The sequence below is a fragment of the Paralichthys olivaceus genome, chromosome 20 (assembly GCF_024713975.1).
Source record: "Paralichthys olivaceus isolate ysfri-2021 chromosome 20, ASM2471397v2, whole genome shotgun sequence".
Classification (NCBI taxonomy): Eukaryota; Metazoa; Chordata; class Actinopteri; order Pleuronectiformes; family Paralichthyidae; genus Paralichthys; species Paralichthys olivaceus.
The window spans coordinates 6,055,672-6,073,426 of NC_091112.1; the positions used below are offsets into that span (position 1 = coordinate 6,055,672).

At 41.9% G+C, this 17,755-nt stretch overlaps 3 protein-coding genes across 7 annotated transcripts; 1 reads left to right on the forward strand and 2 right to left on the reverse strand.

The window, feature by feature from the left end:
- The first annotated feature begins 132 nt into the window (after positions 1-132).
- On the forward strand, positions 133-4,229 carry dnajc8 (DnaJ (Hsp40) homolog, subfamily C, member 8). 2 transcript variants are annotated; one of them, XM_020102524.2, is made up of 9 exons: positions 133-284; positions 745-846; positions 2,131-2,187; positions 2,304-2,370; positions 2,493-2,587; positions 2,698-2,769; positions 3,167-3,258; positions 3,371-3,446; positions 3,531-4,229. In XM_020102524.2, exons 1-9 carry the CDS (start codon positions 216-218, stop codon positions 3,651-3,653), a joined length of 753 nt encoding a protein of 250 aa, XP_019958083.1. In that variant the 5' UTR covers positions 133-215; the 3' UTR covers positions 3,654-4,229. The 2 variants fall into 2 exon arrangements, with proteins under 2 accessions (XP_019958083.1, XP_019958084.1); XM_020102525.2 differs by having other exon boundaries at positions 188-401.
- A 167-nt stretch (positions 4,230-4,396) lies between these two features.
- On the reverse strand, positions 4,397-7,296 carry LOC138405905 (uncharacterized). The gene is made up of 6 exons (XM_069516396.1): positions 7,254-7,296; positions 6,579-6,706; positions 6,278-6,402; positions 5,095-5,442; positions 4,799-4,886; positions 4,397-4,711 (listed from the first exon to the last, which is right to left on the reverse strand). The coding sequence occupies exons 4-6, from the start codon at positions 5,316-5,318 to the stop codon at positions 4,574-4,576; spliced, it is 450 nt and encodes a 149-aa protein (XP_069372497.1). The 5' UTR covers positions 5,319-5,442; positions 6,278-6,402; positions 6,579-6,706; positions 7,254-7,296; the 3' UTR covers positions 4,397-4,573.
- A 951-nt stretch (positions 7,297-8,247) lies between these two features.
- clk2a (CDC-like kinase 2a) lies at positions 8,248-17,515 on the reverse strand. Of its 4 annotated transcripts, none has more exons than XM_020102509.2 (13): positions 17,302-17,515; positions 16,111-16,322; positions 15,739-15,988; positions 14,501-14,591; positions 13,608-13,674; positions 12,959-13,075; positions 12,280-12,446; positions 11,620-11,714; positions 11,375-11,504; positions 10,993-11,075; positions 10,219-10,298; positions 10,056-10,146; positions 8,248-9,862 (listed from the first exon to the last, which is right to left on the reverse strand). In XM_020102509.2, exons 2-13 carry the CDS (start codon positions 16,320-16,322, stop codon positions 9,674-9,676), a joined length of 1,572 nt encoding a protein of 523 aa, XP_019958068.1. In that variant the 5' UTR covers positions 17,302-17,515; the 3' UTR covers positions 8,248-9,673. The 4 variants fall into 4 exon arrangements, with proteins under 4 accessions (XP_019958068.1, XP_069372494.1, XP_069372495.1 ...); XM_069516393.1 differs by lacking the exon at positions 17,302-17,515 and adding an exon at positions 16,698-16,825; XM_069516394.1 differs by lacking the exon at positions 14,501-14,591 and having other exon boundaries at positions 17,302-17,501.
- Positions 17,516-17,755: the final 240 nt, after the last annotated feature.

The window sequence follows — 17,755 nt, forward strand, 5'->3', positions numbered from 1 at the left end:
GTTTTTAAACTGACTTGTCCATTTTAAAAAAATAAATTCCGATTCAACTATATAATTCAATAGTATTGGAGCAGATTACGCTGAGTAAACGGACACTGTATAAATAAACTGAGTGTAATAGAAGAATGATTTTACACTTTACACAAAAAGGTTTTAGATCAAATTAGCTTTGAGGTCACGTGGCGCTGCTACGTCATATGTAAACCAGGGGCAAGATGGCGGCCGCCGGAGGAGAGCCTTCTCAGATTGTATCGGATGAATTATTTCAAAACTTCTACACGGAGGTACCAGGAAGCTCGCGTGGATTCGTGTGTTTTGAAAGTTGTTGTCGCTCCGCATTCGTCGGCTGACGTGTGTTTCTCAGCCGTGTTCGGGATTGTCGTGTACGAGGCCTCGCAGACGTGAGCATCGGCTAACGACAACAAGCTAACGTGTTCCTACTAATGCTAGCAGCCGCACCACTAAAGATATGTGTGTTACACGTTTCCTTTAACTCACACAGACCCACAAACTTTACGTCTTCTGAGCGTGAGGCGTTGTTAGCTTCCCTTTTAAACTGATTGTATCCAGTGCTCCCTCATGCTAATGCTACATTCAATGCATGTTTAGCTAACAAACCAGGTGACACATCCAGGGAAAGATACAGATTCCATCACCGTCAGCCCCTGGGGGTGGGGGTGAGGGGGGGAGACAATGAGCAGTGAGCGTGCAGCCTCTGATTCAGTGTGTTTATCTGTCAAACAGGTGAAGCAGATCGAGAAGAGAGACTCTGTGTTGACCTCCAAGCAGCAGATGGACAGGCTGCTCAGACCTGGTTCATCCTACTTCAACCTCAATCCATTTGAGGTGAGTCCGCAGATGGACAAGCTCCACCGCTAATGTGAAGTACTGTGCAAACTATGTAGGACACAAAGTAATGTGAGAGTGCTTTTAAAAACAAGGCTGTGAATAGTTTTTATCCTGCAACCTCCAGTAAACTAAATCAAATCAGTATTCCACAAGGACATTTGTAGGTTTTTCCTGAACAACAATAAGTACTTTCCCTAAAGTTAATCTGCCTTAGTTTCTTGAAAACAGAAGAATGAAACTTCGCTCGTTATCTCCTCACCATTACGCAGATGGAGGGGTGGGCGTAGTGTTTGAGTCCACAAAACACTTCTGGAGTTTCAGGGGTAAACAGAGTTGCAGCCAAATCCGATACAATTGAAATAAATGGTGACCGAGACTTCAGACGTAAAAAAAACAACAGTAAAAACCTAACATGCCTCCATACTGCTCGTGTGGTATCATCCAAGTGTCTGTGAGCCCCGACATTCACACTCGACTCGAAACGAGGTCATTTACACCATGTTTTAAGTCTAAATGTCGGTTGATACCCTCCTACGAGGTGCATTCACGGACCCCCGGGCACAACATCTTGGATGACACCACACGAGCAGCACGGAGGCATGTTGTGTTGTTATTATTGCGTCTGAAGAAGAGGTCACCTGGGCTAAACCACCTTTTACCCCTGAAACTCCTGAAGTGTTTTGTGGACTCAAACAGTAAGTAACAATTAACTTATATAATTTTTTGTCATTTTTAACAGCTTTTCACTCAAAACATCACTTTGGCATCTCTCTTCACATTTGTTCAGATATGTAGTTGATCCAGAACTCATCAAAAACTTTTTGGTGTTGTTTTCCCATATTTTTTCTTTTTTTTGATAATTTCATCAGGTAAATAATGTCAAACCCACTGATGGATCACATGTTTCTTAAGCACAAAGTCAGTCTGACCAAAAGGGGAAAAGCAAGAAAAACATTACGGACATATGAAAGTTTTATATCTTGAGAAATTATTAATTGTGGTAAAATTGATATAAAAAAATCTGATGTAGTGTTTTCTCCTCCATAATCTCACTGGTCTGTTATTTCCCTGACACAAAATCAGACCAATGCTGAGATTGTCTAGATCTTTGGTGAATTATATTAAAATCAATACGCTGCTGGTGTGAAACATTTATCAAAGTATGAAAATGCTGCCATGATTACTTTCATAACATTTGGGTTTCATCAAATTACTATTCATTGGTTTAGTTTTCATATTTCAAAAAAAAATTAGCCAGTAAAATGTTGTTGTAATTTCCAGGTGCTGCAAATTGACCCAGATGCAACAGATGATGAATTAAAGAAAAGATTTCGGGCGGTAAGCAGAAAAAGTGAAGGGTTGAAATAAATCATTTCAGTGGTCGTAACCTTTTTTTTTTCTTCTTCTTTCTGTTGTTTTTGTTCCTAATTTCCTTTCGTCTCTTCTCTATGCAGTTGTCCATTTTGGTCCATCCAGACAAAAATCAGGGTGATCAAGACAGAGCACAGAAATCCTTTGAAGGTAAATTCCTTCCGCTGATGAACTCGTGTTGTGTATCTGGCTTTGTGTGTTAACAGTGAAATAGTAGATCCTGAACGTACATAGTAAGTTTCATTTCCACTGATTGTCTCCCTGTGTTCTAGCTGTCGACAAGGCATATAAACTTCTACTGGATCCTGAACAGAAAAAAAGAGCCTTAGACGTGATCCATGCAGGAAAGGAATATGTGGAGCATATGGTGAGTGTTGATCACATCCCGTCACTATTCATCCTTTCATTCTTTGCCTTGTTGTTACTCCGCTCCACTGACTATTTATTTGGCATTTGTTTTATTTTCTCTTTCAACAGGTAAAAGAGAAAAGGAAACAGCTGAAGAAAGAAGGGAAGTCGCAGGATGTGGAGGAGGATGATCCTGAAATGGTGAGACAATCATAACACGTTTTAATGAGATGGAATTAAAAAATAAAATTTATTGAATGAGAGAAAGATATTGAACAATTTCAGATTTCAAAAAGATTAATAATCATATTTACATATAAGAATATATTCTCCAACAGGATATAGCTGTCCTTTTACTCTCGGAGTTATTGTGATTAAATACTTTTTTATATTCAAAAATTATACTTTATATTTAAATAATGCCTTATCATACAGCTCCAGAATCTTCCTGCTAATTTCCTAGAAACGTTCCACATAATTACCTCATAATAGGCGATTATACATTTTCTAGGATGTTTACTAGCAAATATTTATTGTCCAGTATTTGTCATGTCCATGACCACATTAAGTTTCTCTGACTCATTTTGTCCTTTCCCAGTTCAAACAAGCCGTGTACAAACAGACAATGAAGCTGTTCGCTGAGCTTGAAATCAAGAGGAAGGAAAGGGAAACAAAGGACATGCATGAAAGGTAAATGACATGTGGAGTAATTACGACCTGATCTGATGATTTCACCATTAAAACAAAAAAGCGTGTTTATTCTGGACGTCATGGATTTCCTTTTCTTTTCTTTACTCACCAGGAAACGAGCAAGAGAGGAAGAAATCGAGGCAGCAGAGAAAACAAAGCGAGACAGAGAATGGCAGAAAAACTTTGAGGTGCCTTCCTCACCTTCCCGGTTACTAATTTATGAATAAAATCTAGATGAGCTTGCATTTGGCATTTCATTTTCCCCCCCCCAGGAAACAAGAGATGGGCGTGTGGACAGCTGGAGGACCTTCCAGGCCAAAGGCAAGCGCAAGGAGAAGAAGAACAACAGATCCTTCCTCAAGCCTCCAAAAGTCAAGATGGAGCAGAGGGAATGATGCGACTTCAGTAGATTAAAAACCCACTTGTACTAAAAGAAAAACTCACTTCTGTGTATCCTCACATTCTCGTCTGCAGTTTAGCTGTGTAGTCGCCATAAGGATACTTGTCATACCCTCTTAGTTTTGTACTTGGGGTTTCTAATGTACATATTTGTGATCTGGACCCAGAGATCATACTTCCTCGTGTCAGAGAGACAAACGATGCATCTTCCATTTCTGTAACTGACGAAAAAAATGTGTGGTTTGTCCTTATGTTTGCTTTTTGACCTTTATTTTTTAAAAAATGAAATAAAGCTTGGTATTAACCAGCCAAACGTACAAAGCTGAGCCTAAAATTTGTCTGAAGTTCAGGTTCAGGAGACTGTTAACAGATTTATGGTTATTACAGATCAATTCACAAGTCAATACAATACTGATCAGATTTACTCACACTCCCTTGAATATGCTGTAGTGGCGCAACACGTAAATATTTCTGGACCATCTTCTTGTTCAGTTTTTATTTACTGTCTTGATGCACCCGTCGGTTCTGCATGTTTAAAAACTATTCAATTAAATACTGTCAATAAAAACAAACATCTGACTGGTGTTTGTTGTACATACTTTTTCTATTTATGTTGTTTTTGGGAAAACTGCATAAAGTAATTTTTCCTGCTCAGTTTCTGCTTTGGATTTCAAAGATTCCACTAAACAAAACAAGCTCACTAGTGAGGAAACTGGAAGAAGAAAATGAAAACCACAAATCCAATGTATAACAGTTTATAACCTTATTTCATAAAAATATACACAACGAGTGAACAGAGTGTACAGTCTAAATTGTCAAGGAATCACAAATGGGCACTACTGTCTTTTTAAATCAATGCATTTTGAAAGGACAATAAAGACACTAATCCAATCAGTACAGAATATCTGCCCTGCTCTTACATGACTTTACACTGATCTCCACCCGCAGCAGCAGCATTAGTTCCTCCCATTCGTCCGTCCAGACTGAGGCCCTGAAAAGCTCCGAAGAAGGAGTTGTCCTTGGCTGGGGCCGGTTTTCTGGCTGTGGTGGTTTGCTGCAGGAGGAAGGATGATGGGTTTAGAAGCTGCTGAGTAAAAATCATTTTATTTTAGTTTTTACTTTGGCGTCAGCGTGCACCTACCCTGGGGAGGCAGTGGTGGCTCCTGAAGTGAGTCCCCCTTACGGATCTCTCTGTGTTCTTCTTGGCGAGGATGGCTTGTTGTCGTTTCCTTGAACAAACAGCACAGGACACCATTAGTCAGAGCACACGTGCAAACGGCTTATTCATGTGAGTCTCATCCTCATTAAGAGACTCAGCTGGATAACAAGACAGCACCTGAAATCAGTCAACACCTAAAAATAAGTCCAGCAACAAATCAGAAAGTAAAATTGAAACGGAGCAGATGAAAATACCAGTTTGACAATGTTGATGTTTACCTTTCTCTCTTCAGCTCGTCCTGGTACACTCTGAGCCAGGAGTCGGGGACTTTCTGGCTGCTGCAGGGGAGACTTCTCCTCCTGCTGACGCTCCTCCTGCGGGTGAAGCTGTTCCTGCGGACGGACTCGCTCTTCTTGGCCACTCTCTTGTTGGGGGAGCTTTTCCCTGACACGCAGCTGGTGAACTGTTTCAGGGGGGCACCCAGAGACATGAGGGAATCCATTCTCACTGTGTCTCGTTCCGAGGCTTGTTGGTTTATCAGGCGGCGTCTTTTTGTTTTTTTAGGTCCCAGACAAATGTGGGTGTTGATGCCCTTCTTTAATTTACAACAGGAATGAGGCTTTAATCTGAAAATACAAAGAACAACAGTTCACCACCAACAAATGATAGAATCAAGAGAAATCTCCTGAGCTTAATACTTAATTTATCTTTACCTCCACCAAGGACTTTATCTTTTTGTTTGTTGGTTTGTTTGATTGTAAGCAAGATTACAGAAACATTACTGAACCAGTTTCCACAAACCTTGGTGGAAGGATGAAGTGTTGGTAAAAGAAGAAGACTTTAAGTTTAGGAGAGGATTCGGCTCAGGGTGCAAGCCCAGGATTTCGTTTTTCAACATTGTGAAAACGGGGAGTTTTTGAGATTTTTGCCAATTTCCCAGGGAACAATGAATGGATCTTGATTAAAACAAAAACAGGAACATCTAGGGAACTTACTTATCAGCTTGATTGAATTTAAGGAGACTAGGAACGTAGCTCTAGTTCTTATTGAGCTTTATTTCTGACTCAGGTCCACATCAGTATAAAAAGTCAACAAATGACAAAATAAAGAACGATAACATAGAAAAACAATCATCAACACCTACAGACATTCGTTCCATTGTCTCCGAGAACAAGATGAGTCTTAACTTTTCAGTTAAGGTCCTTCAAATTAAATGTTTTCAGTCACTTAATATGGACATAAATCTATTCCACAAATTCCTCAGCACAGTATGAAAGGCTGGAGCAAGATTCTGAACACTTCTATATAACCTCCTGGACCTTTTCAGGTTTGCTCTACTATCGCTGAAGTTAAGAGTCAAATTCTAAATCCTCCTCACAGGTGTGTTCTTGCTATCTGTTGCTGCCATATTTCAAAAGTGCAGATAAACACATCGCCCCTCAAAGAATCAGTGGGACTCACCTTGTTGTCTCGTGTGGACACAATCCGCTGCTCGTCTCATTTTCTTCTGTGTGCACCTCTGCTGTCACCGTCTAATCTGATGGGGATTTGACTGATGACACCGCTGGTCCCTGAAACAGGATTATCTGCAGACGCAGAGTCGTTCATCTCATTAAGAGCAGAGCAACGACAAACACAAAACACCTGTTCACATGTGACCTGTGAAAGAGCTCACAGGTTATTGCATATGCAGCAGGGGATCGGATTAAAAACATGAGGGAAAGATGTAGGAAGTCACATTTGAAGTTTCAGGGGTAAGCACCTGACAGCCGATGAGATCCTTTGACAGAAGAGTCCAGTGGGTGGACGGGCCGAAAGGTGGACGCTGACGCTTTAAATGACGCAGAGGATTTCTTGTTTCCCCCCGGAAGAAGACAGACGCTTCATTGACTGGGAACATAAAGCAGCTGAGTCACAACACTGAACGAATGACTCAGTTTATTCACTGGTTCTTTCATTCAGTGAAGTCAGAAGTGAATCAAGGTTAGAAGACTTATCTCAAAGGTGGATGATTCAGCTTCTACCACTAACTCTGTGTCTACACTTTTATGAAAGACACAAGAGTGGTGACATCAAGTTCTGGACGTTTCAGTGTAAAAGCAGCATCATACATATTTCTTGTGAATTTACATTACATCTTTTTTGATTTCTACATATTTTTACCGACAGATATAGTTGGATTAAAGATGAATTACCAAACATTACACCTGTACAACTAACAGGTCACTAGTTAAGTCAAGTTAAACTCAACAGTAGAGGCCCTATTTTATATTTTTTATATTTTCTGGAGGCTTGTTGCGTCCTCTGCAAATTGCAGAGCTGTATAGCGGTGACGCAGCAGGAAAGATCGCCCACAGTGAGTGAGGTTAATGGAACAGTAGTAGACTGGCGTGTTACTGGCAGATGGGGAAGCTTGTGTGATGAAGCGTTTCAGCACCTGTCGCAGCAGATCCTCGGTGTCCATCTCCGCCTGACAGGGCGACAGCTGAGCTCAGGGTTTAGAAAAGAATGAATGAATGAGGTTAGTTTGGAACAGAAATAAACAAGATGAAAGCGCACAACCACAATGCAATTAAAAAAAAAGATTTGATTTTGAAAAGTCAGGGTCAGCACCAGGGTTCAGACTAAAGACTGGAGACTGACTGATTATATCTCCCCTGTCTTAACTACTGTTTTCAAATACTCTCTCAAAACTTCCTTTTACCGAATTACTTGTTTTTTAAAGCTATTTTTTGTTTGCTTTTATCCTTTTATTTCTTTTTTCCATTAATTTCAAACAATGTTGAACCATTTTATTCTCTGCCCTTGATTTAACATTGTGTGTTCTATAATTTGACGTCTTTGATTCCAAACACTACTGTATTATTTCGCTTGTTATCCTAGATGGTGTGTGTAATTGGTTTTTATCAGTCTTCTTTGTGAAGCACTTTGTGGTGGCTGTTCTGAAAGATGAAAATATTAGTCAAATATATAAAGCGACATCAAGTTGCATTAATATAATCTGTATAGAAACATTAGACAGAATAAAAGGTTGATGTTCATTGTTAAAAGAAATTGTGGGGTTTAACCTTTTGCAGTTTCTGCCAGAACTTTACACTAATTTCTTTAGTGGTTAATACACAAATGTTCTGTTTAGAGTGTGTATATATATATATATATAAATTAGTTTGCTTGCTATATCATAAATTCTTCAGCACCTCATCATCTGTGGGACTTTCCTTATCCCTCATTACTACTAATGTACATTGTGTCAAAAGTAAAAATCCATTAAGATATTTAATATACACAATCTATTTATATGAGCCTATATTTAAAGAGGATATATTAAGGCGGCAGATCTTTCTTTTTGCTCACCTCTTAAATCTCTCTGTAAATCATCCAGCAGGTAGCGTTAATCAGCGACGGTTAAGAGACGAACTCAGACACAGTGGTGGTATTTAAAGACAGGACGCCTCCTTTTAGCAACCAGAGGCCTGAACCGATACTGAGAGCACGTAAGCCTCTGGCAAGGAGGACTTAGCTTTAATTCTACACAATCGTACATATATACAGTTTTATACGCTTTAATTTCATACAAAAGAAACAAGTAATTTACAAGTGGGGGAGGGGACTGACCTATTGGAACTCAAAATAAATACGTCGACAGGAGTTGTGTGTGTGTGTGTGTGTGTGTGTGTGTGTGTGTGTGTGTGTGTGTGTGTGTGTGTGTGTGTGTGTGTGTGTGTGTGTGTGTGTGTGTGTGTCTGTGTGTGTGTGTGTGTCTGTGTGTGTGTGGCTCGTTGGCTTCCACCAGGAGCTGTGTGCTTAACCTCGATGGACAGACTTCACGTCCGACCATAATCACACATGGGAAAATAAAAAAAAAAAGGCAGGTAAACTTTGTTGTTGTTGTGAGAATATTCCCATGACTAATGCTGAACTATTAAAAAGACTCTGAGCAAAACATTAACATGGAAGTGTCAACCACTCTATCCACACTTAATCACACCCACACCCAGAAAAGCATTGCATAACATAAACAGATCAATAAGACAGGCTTCAGAGGCCTGTGTGTGAGTGTGGAGCGTCCATCACCATTATCATCTCATTGGCAAATAATAACTGGGACATTAAGAGCAAGAGTCTCCGTATAGGGAATAAACCTTTTTATACATAAAAAAAAAATACTTGAAAAGTGACCTATGAAGGAAGTGCTCACCTTTCAAAAACAAAACTTCAGACACTTGCTTCTACTGAAGATTCTTGCAATTTCCAAGGAAACGTGATATTAAACTATCACTGGTTTGATGTTAGCATAACTTCTTGTATGTAACTGCTTACATTTATCTGGGTGAAGACTTGTGCTGCGTACACAGCTCTATCACCTTTTGACCCTGTCCTCAGAGACTTCAGAGTCGGAAGACATTTCTGCACCAAAACTGACTTTTGAAGTCTTGCTTCTTTCCTTTAGAGAGCTGAATTATTGTCTTTACATGCTGATGGAATCGAAAGACGGACGGAGGGTGGGACGAAGGTGGTTCAGAAATCTAAAGGAAGACAGGAGCTGCATAGAGGGCTACTGTGGGTGCAAACATTCTTCCATGATTTTTGACCTCGACTGAGGCTGTAACCACTACAAAAGATTGGTTTTTTTAGTCTTTTGTGGGCTGTTTTGGTCTCTGCAGCGAAACAAAAACATGCCTCCTGTGGCTGCAGAGGTGGACGTCAGAGGGACGGGATGGAGGAGCAGGAAGTTACGGTGTCCATGCTCTAATGACAAATGACATCTTCCGAAGCCCCCAGTTCGTTCAACAGTTCACCTGTTCCACATTTATAGAACATGATCTCCTCTGTCATTCAGTCTCTGAAACCCGAGGGTCACCGGCTGATGTCTCTGTTGCCCTCCCAATTCTTGCTGCCCGTTGCCTCGCTGGCGCCTCCGCTCTCGAAGAAAGGGTGCTTGAGGGAGTCTGCGAGCACCAACCTCTTCGTGGGCTCATACTCCAACATGCTTTCAATGAGGTCGAACAACTGGTGGTGCTCCTCCGCCTCCGACAGCAAATACCGCTGATGAAAGGACAGAGAGGAAGACAAGAGAAAAAAAGAGGGGGAGGGAGGAATATTGAGAGACTGTCAAGAGAAGAACTGTCGCACAAAACAAAGGCACTTTTGTTCTTTCAGAACAAAGCACGTTTGTCAATTATCAGCCCAGCTAAATATTCTTTTTCTTCATTTTCCAATATCTATCCACTCCTCTTACCCGAAGAGGTTTGCAGTTTTCTCTGACGTATTTCCCTGCTGACGAGCTCTCGTCCCAGTCCAGACGTCCCCGATAGAAATATTTCTGCTTCCTGAAAGGGTACGGACGTCAGTAAGAGTTCCATTGTGTATGTTGATTAAAAGGTATGTTAAAGTCTTCTCACCTTGTCTTACGAATCATCCTTGAGGGCACTGGTCCTAGGATTCTCTCCATCATGGCCAAATGCTCCCTGTTGTCATGAGTCTGTAAGGAGAGGGATAACCAAGATTCAGTAGAACAGAGGAAAAGACAGAACGAGACTTGATTTCGAAGATAATCAGGTTTAGCTGCTGCTGCTTGAGCTTCTACGGGTAATTGGAGACAGTTCAGCTCACAAATAACTCAAAGGGCTAATTCCTCTAGGGTCAAAACAACTGAACCAATTGCTGCTGCATTTACTACGTATGTGCATTTGCTGTAGTGCTGCACAGTATACACGTACAAGAAAGGTTTTGCAATACCCCGCTGTCAAGCCTGAGATTTTAAGAATGATGGTGTTTTAATAAGAGATGCTTTTCCTGAGCTGTGTGGATGAGCATCAGCGGGGCAGAGTGCTCTGCTTCCTCTTTGCGCTCTCTGCTTCCACTCATCATGAAAATAAGAGCTGACACAAGTGCTCTTGCCAACCACTCAACAAAGCCTGCCAGGGGGAAGTGGGTCCTCGAATTTTGGGTTAAGCTGTCTTTGCCTCTGATGTTACTCTGGTACACTCCAGAAATAGAGAAGAGCTGCAGAGCTACACTAAGATGAAGGATTTCCCATCAGGTGGATGATTGAATGGCGTTTTGATAAATAAGGGCCCAGGTCATCACACCAGATACTTTTATTTTACCTATTATCTTAAAACATGGGTGAGGCTGTGGTGTCGGATGTAACCTGCTGGCAGAAGTTGTTGTACCTGAAACAAGGTGAAGCCCAGGTAGTATTCGAACAGGATACACCCTATGCTCCACACGTCACAGGGATGGCTCCAGCCCAGCTCTGAGGGACAAGAACACAGTGAAACCATTAAAACATGTTGCACCAGTCTGGGTTTAATGCTTACGGACTCATTTCCTTAAAATGATTTTGATTAGATGAATCAGGATGGGGGTGCTGAGTCGTGCTGGGTTCCACTGATAGGACGTAGCCTGTTGCTACAAAAAGCTCCAGGTCGTGCCAACTGAGCTGCTTATCTGTAAACTGATCTCCCTGAAGAAACCTGTGGTCAGTAGAAATAACCGCACATGTTCTCCCAGGAACTGTTGTTTTCAATGACAACAGCTCACGGTCATTCTCACCTAGTATGACCTCAGGGGCACGGTAATGCCGTGTGGACACAATGGTGCTGTGGTGCTCGTGGTCAAACGTGGCACTGCCGAAGTCCACTACACGTACTGCCGTGCTCTTAACCGTCCGCTCTTCACGTTTCTGTCGACAAGAAAACACAAGTTTCTACCACAGCTAATGACTTTCACAGAAATTCATGAGAAAACTTTTTTAGGTGTCTAACAGAAAAGTGTGATTGCATTCCTCCGCCTCATACCTTTTCTACATTGTAGGACATAGTGAAGTCTGAGTTGACAAACAGGATGTTCTCAGGCTTCAGGTCTGTGTGCGTCAGCTTGTTGTCGTGGAGAACTGTGGAGGAAAATGTTGCATATTTAGTATTTTGCATTTAACTGTAAATGCACTTAAAGCTACTTTATATATCCCATCTTCTGCTCACTTAATGGGTTTGTCTTAATTCCTTTCAGATAACATTTGACAACATTTAGAAAAGTAAAAGAACAGAATCAATAAAGATACTGATATTTTAAACAGTAACTCAACAACTTAATACACCAGGGCAGGATTTACCCAGTATCATTTCTTCCAAGTTAAGAATCAGAGATCACTTTGAAGCTATGATGCCCTCATGTGGTTTCAGGCTGTCTGTTACAAACAGCTGTTTCTACTCCAGTCACGCCCCATTCAGTCAAATGACCCAAACACGTCAGCGAAGGAGGGCGTGTCTGTTAGTTTGTTTTTAAACTTGTTTTTGAGACATTAATGTTTCATTACAGGAGAATTAAAATGCTCTGTTGGTTATTTAAACTGCACAGCAATATATATATATAATAGTTAATGTTTCTATTTGTTGGATTTTTATTCTCCTAAAGTTTTTATGTTCTAAAATCAAATAGAGAACATAAACAAAACTTACACTTTACAGCCAGACAGATTTGGTAGGCCATGTGCCGGACCTGACCGATAGAGTATGGCAGGTAGTTGTTTTCCTTTAGAAAGTCGAAGGTGCTGAGAGCGAGCAGCTCAAAGGAGATACACATGTGACCATGGTAGTCGAACCAGTCGTACATCTGTACACACAGACTGCAAGGTACAAAGAAAACAAAGGTCAATGGCCACACTTCCAGAATAAACACACTCTTTACCTTAGATGTGTATAAAGCACTTCGCAATTGCAAAAAGTTGGGGTTCAATGTCTAGCCCAAAGACAGTAGGAGGAGCAATGGGCAGAACAATCACTCCTGCCATTAGTGTACAACCCGTTCTACCACCTGAGCCACAGATGCCCGCAGAAACACAAGGTTTGGCAGTGATGAAGTGAATCATTCATACCAACAGCAGTAAACTAAATTTAGCCACAGCTAAATTATAGATTTTTAAAGAGGCTGATGATGCACAACATGTCTTGTTAACACTCAAACGTTTCTAGGAGAGAGAGAGAGGCCTTTACAGAACCCAATGACATGAACAAAACTTTGTCAGCGATAATTTCAGGTTTATCACTCAGTTCTAACGAGTTAAATAAAGTTGCTTCCAGCAGTGTTGCTTGTACAGATCATTAAATTGCAGCAGCAATGTACTCAGTTGAAACTCACAATTTGTTATCAGGGTCCTTCTCGTTGATCTTCTCCAGTACATTGATCTCCAGACGAGCCGCTTCCTTGTACTTCTCCACATTTTTGATAATTTTCAGAGCAACACGGGCTCCTCCCCTGTAAGAGGTAATTAAACACAAAAATCACTGAGAAGAAGATGCAGTTCCAAGAGAAGAGCCTGAATTTCAGTGAAATGATTTGTTTGCCTCCACAGTTGAAAGATAAAATTTTGGCAGCAAAGTAATTTATATGATGAAAAAGGAGAAGTAACTTCCTACAGCAGCTCCAATTGGTGAAAAGACATTATCCTGGAATCCCTGTGTGCATCACTATAACAATAATTATTTTAATAGTTAAGATAACAATTTGGGGATCTAGTGTGAAGATTTTACATAAACAACCAATGACTGGAAACAGTGAACCACAGTGGTAAACTATAGTAAACATGGATAAAATATATTACTATTCCAGTCATGCTGCTCAAGTCTAACCCCCCACAAGCACAACACAGACACACACAGCACAGTGAGTAAATATTCCCTCCTGGGGTTCTTGGAATTAGGACCCCAGAGACTCACAACTGTTGATTTCCACCTTTAACTGACACACAAACAGACATACACACAAACACACATACACACAAACACACCTGCGATGGTCAATGCACTGCATCACCCTCCCAAAGGTGCCTTCCCCCAAAGTGCTGACAATCTCATCTGCAACACCACACAGAGAGAAAAGGAAGAGAAGGGGAGAGCAGGGAAAGAAAGAACAGGAGCATTAGACATGTGGACTTGAGCAGAAAAACAAAATGCAAAAGTGTAGACAGGCGTATCCATGCTAGCGCCCATCCCCTTTTCAAATGGCTGCCTATTCAGATCTGGCAGACTGGACACACTTTGATGTAATCTATGATAATCGGATAAATTGCTCTACGACAAGGGGGCAGATGTAAAGCGCTCCCTTTATTTGATGACCAATTTGCAGCCATCGAAAACGAGAACACGTCCTTTCAAGACATGGTCGTCTCTGTCCAAAAGGACACATTGTGTATGTGTGTAACGCTGGGAAAATAATTTAAACTCAACAATGATCCTGAAAATAACCAAAGTGTTAGTATATATGTTCTGTCTATATGTGCACTGGATATAATATAAACAGGCTAAATAGGTGATGTGCATGTTAGAAATAAAAAATAAACAAAATCCTGAAACCTTCATGGCTAGCTGAAGTTATAGATTTATGTTTTAATCTAAAACACATCGGAGGCAAACAGCTGCAAATGGAATTCTACGTTTAGGGAAATCAAGTAACCTGTGAAACATAGAAAATGCTCCACAGCTTAAAATCCTACAACGAAAAGGGGAAAAGTATCTAACATCCCTCCTAACACCTTCTTGCAATCCACCCTGCTATTTCAGCTATTAGAGCGAAGAGCATTCTAGCAAGGCATCATCATCAGGCACTCCCATGTCATGTAAATGCTCTATGCTTTAATACTCATATGGAGAAGGGTTACGATAGAGTAGTGGCAGTGAGTACATCTCTCTTGCAGGACGTCCCCACTCCGACAGATCAGGTGCCCTTCCTCGTCGTCCCTCACACTCAGTGCCCGCGTCCGGCTGTCGCTCCGCTGTTTTCACACCCAAACCGCCATCAGCAGGTCACGACACGACCAAAGGGAACAGGGGGGGTTTCAGGGACAGCCGCAGCCATGGCGTCAGGCGGCACAGGCAGACGAGGAGGGAAGAGGAGGGTGGTGTAGTTGATGTAGTTGTGGTTGTAGGTGGGTTTGGTGGTCATGGGGCGATTCACGCATGACACCACGTGAAGGAAATATATAACGATAGGGATATAGTGCAAGGGAACAAGTCAAAGATCACATGTTGTCCTCTGCTCCTCACCCGCCCCCCCCTCTAACTTTAACCCACAGCTGCTTACAAACAAGGAAGCAACTGGCACATCCATTCATCAACGCAGACACCAATTAAGACAGAGAAATAACTTAGTCAAAACTGATCAGGCTGACTTTTCAGATTAAAACGAGATGGAAAAGAAAATGAGAGGACCAAATGTAATCAAGCACGAGACATAGAGAGATAACACCAACATTTATACTATATCAAGTCAACCCCTTGCTCGGGTAAATGTTTACGACCCAATAAGCAGATGTGGTCAAATATAAACCGCACAGAAACTGCATTTGAGTAAATCAATGACATTTTAAATGCCAATGAATTATAACAAAAATCTACTTTCAGTTTAATTTAAAATTTAGCACGATGTTTGGGAGAACATTTTCACTTTTTTCAGCCTAACTGCACTGAAATTCACTGGTGGCCAACCGACTGACAGGACAGGCAGTTCAGCCTTTTCTAATTCATCTTCTAAATCCAGTGTTGCCACAGGTCGGGCCACAGCTTCTGGTTTAAGTGTAAAGTAAGATGCAATAAGAAAGCTACAGTGGGTGTGTATCTGAGGAGCAGCAAGAGTTAATGGTTGATCATTAATAATGAGAAAGTATTTGCATAAAAATGAAAATGCTCTGCCAAAAAGAAACGCCAATTTAAGCAAAACCGACTTGGAGAAAAAAAAGAAAAACATAAAATAGAACAAAAACAAATCATAAAGATTGTACTACTTACCGATTCCAGGAGCTGTGGAAAAGAAAAAGTTAGGGAGAGAAAGAGACAGAAAGAGCTGAGTGAAACAGACAGGAGAGGTGGACAGAGAGAGGATGAGGAGAGTTAAGACTCAATCTCAGGGCTGGCTGTACTCACCGAGGAGGACGGGCTATAGGACCTGGTTCTACGCCGCCTTCGTTTGTGCTTACGCCTGCTGCCTTTCCGCCTGTACGACTCATCCCGCTCCCGCTCTCGGCCGCGTCGGTAGTCGTACATGTTTGGGGTGAAGTCGCGTGGATAGTAACTTTCAGCTGCTCCATGGGGCTCCCTTTCTCTTTCGCGGTCCCGTTCGCAGTATCTTCGGTCAAATGGCCGTTGCTCCGTTGAGCGATTGTCAAAACTACGACTGAAACAGACAGTCACATATTATAACACACAGACCAACCAAAATTTAAATAAAGATATGTAGACGTGTTGCTATGAAATACATGTTAAACATAACAAACTGCACACTGCACACACGCATACCTCCTTGATCGTACAAAGCTTCCCTCCTGTCTGTGTCCCCGCCCTCTTCTGTCTCTGTCACTGCTGGAGGAGTATGTCGGTGATCTTCTGTGTCTGTGTCTTCGCCCTCTGTCTCGGTCTCTTTCTCGGTCTCTGTCTCGGTCTCTGTAGCGGTCCTGGAAGCTGCTTCGACTGTCTCTGTCCGAAGACGAGTATCGTCTTGTGTGAGGCATCTTGAGGACCATTGGAGATGGAAAATAAAAAAAAAGCATTATTAAGAATTTTAAAAAGAAAGAAGGCAGACAGCTCAAACTAAATGAAAACGATGGCTACAGGGAACACCTGCAAAATATCGGTGAGTACATCAGACTTTGGCTTTACTGCCACTGTTGAAATGTATATTGTGATGATTATTAACACTGCTTTTTACTTAAAGTGTATTTTATCCAGTGACGTAAAAGATAGATCTCATAAAAATCAGAGGGCTGATTTACAGCTGGGTAAACACTCCTGGTGGAGGAGGAGGAGGCCTAACCCACATCTGAATACAGGAAACCACACATCAAGACTTTCACGTGAATCAAGAGGAAGCATCGAGACTCAGAGACCGTAGCAGGTGAAGAGACAACTGTTGAAACGGAGCTGAAGCGACACAACACGGATCACATGCGAGGGAACGTCCCGACAACACTGATGCATGATCGCGCTGAAACAGCAACAACACAACCGGCCCAGGTGCGACTGTAAACAAAGAACATAACTGAAGTCAACGAGCACTCACGACAAGCTAACACTTAGCTCAGCTGGGTCCCAGCCACGACACCAGACCCCAGCTTCACAAAACACTTCGAGACGGGTCTTCTTCTTTTTTTTTTCAAACCATGAAAACACGAGCCTCGTACAATCGCAGCCATTTACGTTGTTGACTTCGCAAAAACCCCCCTTGGTTGCTGAGCACTAACATCACACACGTCCCTGTTTACCAACACATTTCACTGAGAGTGCATATTTAAAACCCAAGCAGTTGACTAACTCCCCAGCGAGAGAGACGCTGGCAGTTAGCACGTCCCGCTAGCAGCCCCGGTGGATGTAAATAATTTGACCGCCATCTTAGCCACACAGCTAGCTGCTCACGCCAGCCCGCTAGGCTAAGTGCTAGCTTGCACCGTGGCTCGCTCGACGGCACGAAGCGGCGCCGTGTGTCGTAGTCACCGTTTTAGCAGCGAGACCCGTGCGTTTGTCCCACAAGAAATCCGTGATGGCGATCCACGTTCCCCCTGCTATGCTGCTGCTGCTGCGGCCGCTGCTGCTGCTCGGACGGCGGAAGCTGTGTCGCTAACAGGCGGACAGCCTCTCCCCCTCCGGTCCGCTCGGTGCAGCTGATCCCGGATCAGAGGAGCTGACGTCTCCCTGCAGCCGCAGGACTGTTGACGAGTTAGCTCACGATTTAAAAATTCATGTAAAGTTACAGGTTTAATCTAAACATGCATTTTAATGTCTTTAATCAAACGAGTCAACTTTTCATTTGATCCAATGTGATTTGTTAAAATTTGACTTTTTTTTTCTATTTTAATTTGCAGATAATAAACTTTGAGTGACGATCTTTCAAAATGTTATTATCATCACCATAATATTTTTTTAGATTATTTAAAATTGAACTCCAGGG

What these genes read in the sequence shown, in the direction of transcription:
- dnajc8 (XM_020102524.2), top strand. Translation starts at nt 216, where the DNA reads ATGGCGGCCGCCGGAGGAGAGCCTTCTCAGATTGTATCGGATGAATTA. An exon ending in TTCAAAACTTCTACACGGAG is followed by an intron (nt 285 to 744) that starts GTACCAGGAAGC and finishes TCTGTCAAACAG; the next exon opens with GTGAAGCAGATCGAGAAGAG. An exon ending in ACAAAGGACATGCATGAAAG is followed by an intron (nt 3,259 to 3,370) that starts GTAAATGACATG and finishes TTTACTCACCAG; the next exon opens with GAAACGAGCAAGAGAGGAAG.
- LOC138405905 (XM_069516396.1), bottom strand. Translation starts at nt 5,318, where the DNA reads ATGGATTCCCTCATGTCTCTGGGTGCCCCCCTGAAACAGTTCACCAGC. An exon ending in GACGAGCTGAAGAGAGAAAG is followed by an intron (nt 4,887 to 5,094) that starts GTAAACATCAAC and finishes TGTTTGTTCAAG; the next exon opens with GAAACGACAACAAGCCATCC. An exon ending in GCCACCACTGCCTCCCCAGG is followed by an intron (nt 4,712 to 4,798) that starts GTAGGTGCACGC and finishes TTCCTCCTGCAG; the next exon opens with CAAACCACCACAGCCAGAAA.
- clk2a (XM_020102509.2), bottom strand. Translation starts at nt 16,322, where the DNA reads ATGCCTCACACAAGACGATACTCGTCTTCGGACAGAGACAGTCGAAGC. An exon ending in CAGTGCATTGACCATCGCAG is followed by an intron (nt 13,076 to 13,607) that starts GTGTGTTTGTGT and finishes TACCTCTTACAG; the next exon opens with GGGAGGAGCCCGTGTTGCTC. An exon ending in TGGGCTTCACCTTGTTTCAG is followed by an intron (nt 10,299 to 10,992) that starts GTACAACAACTT and finishes CTCTCCTTACAG; the next exon opens with ACTCATGACAACAGGGAGCA.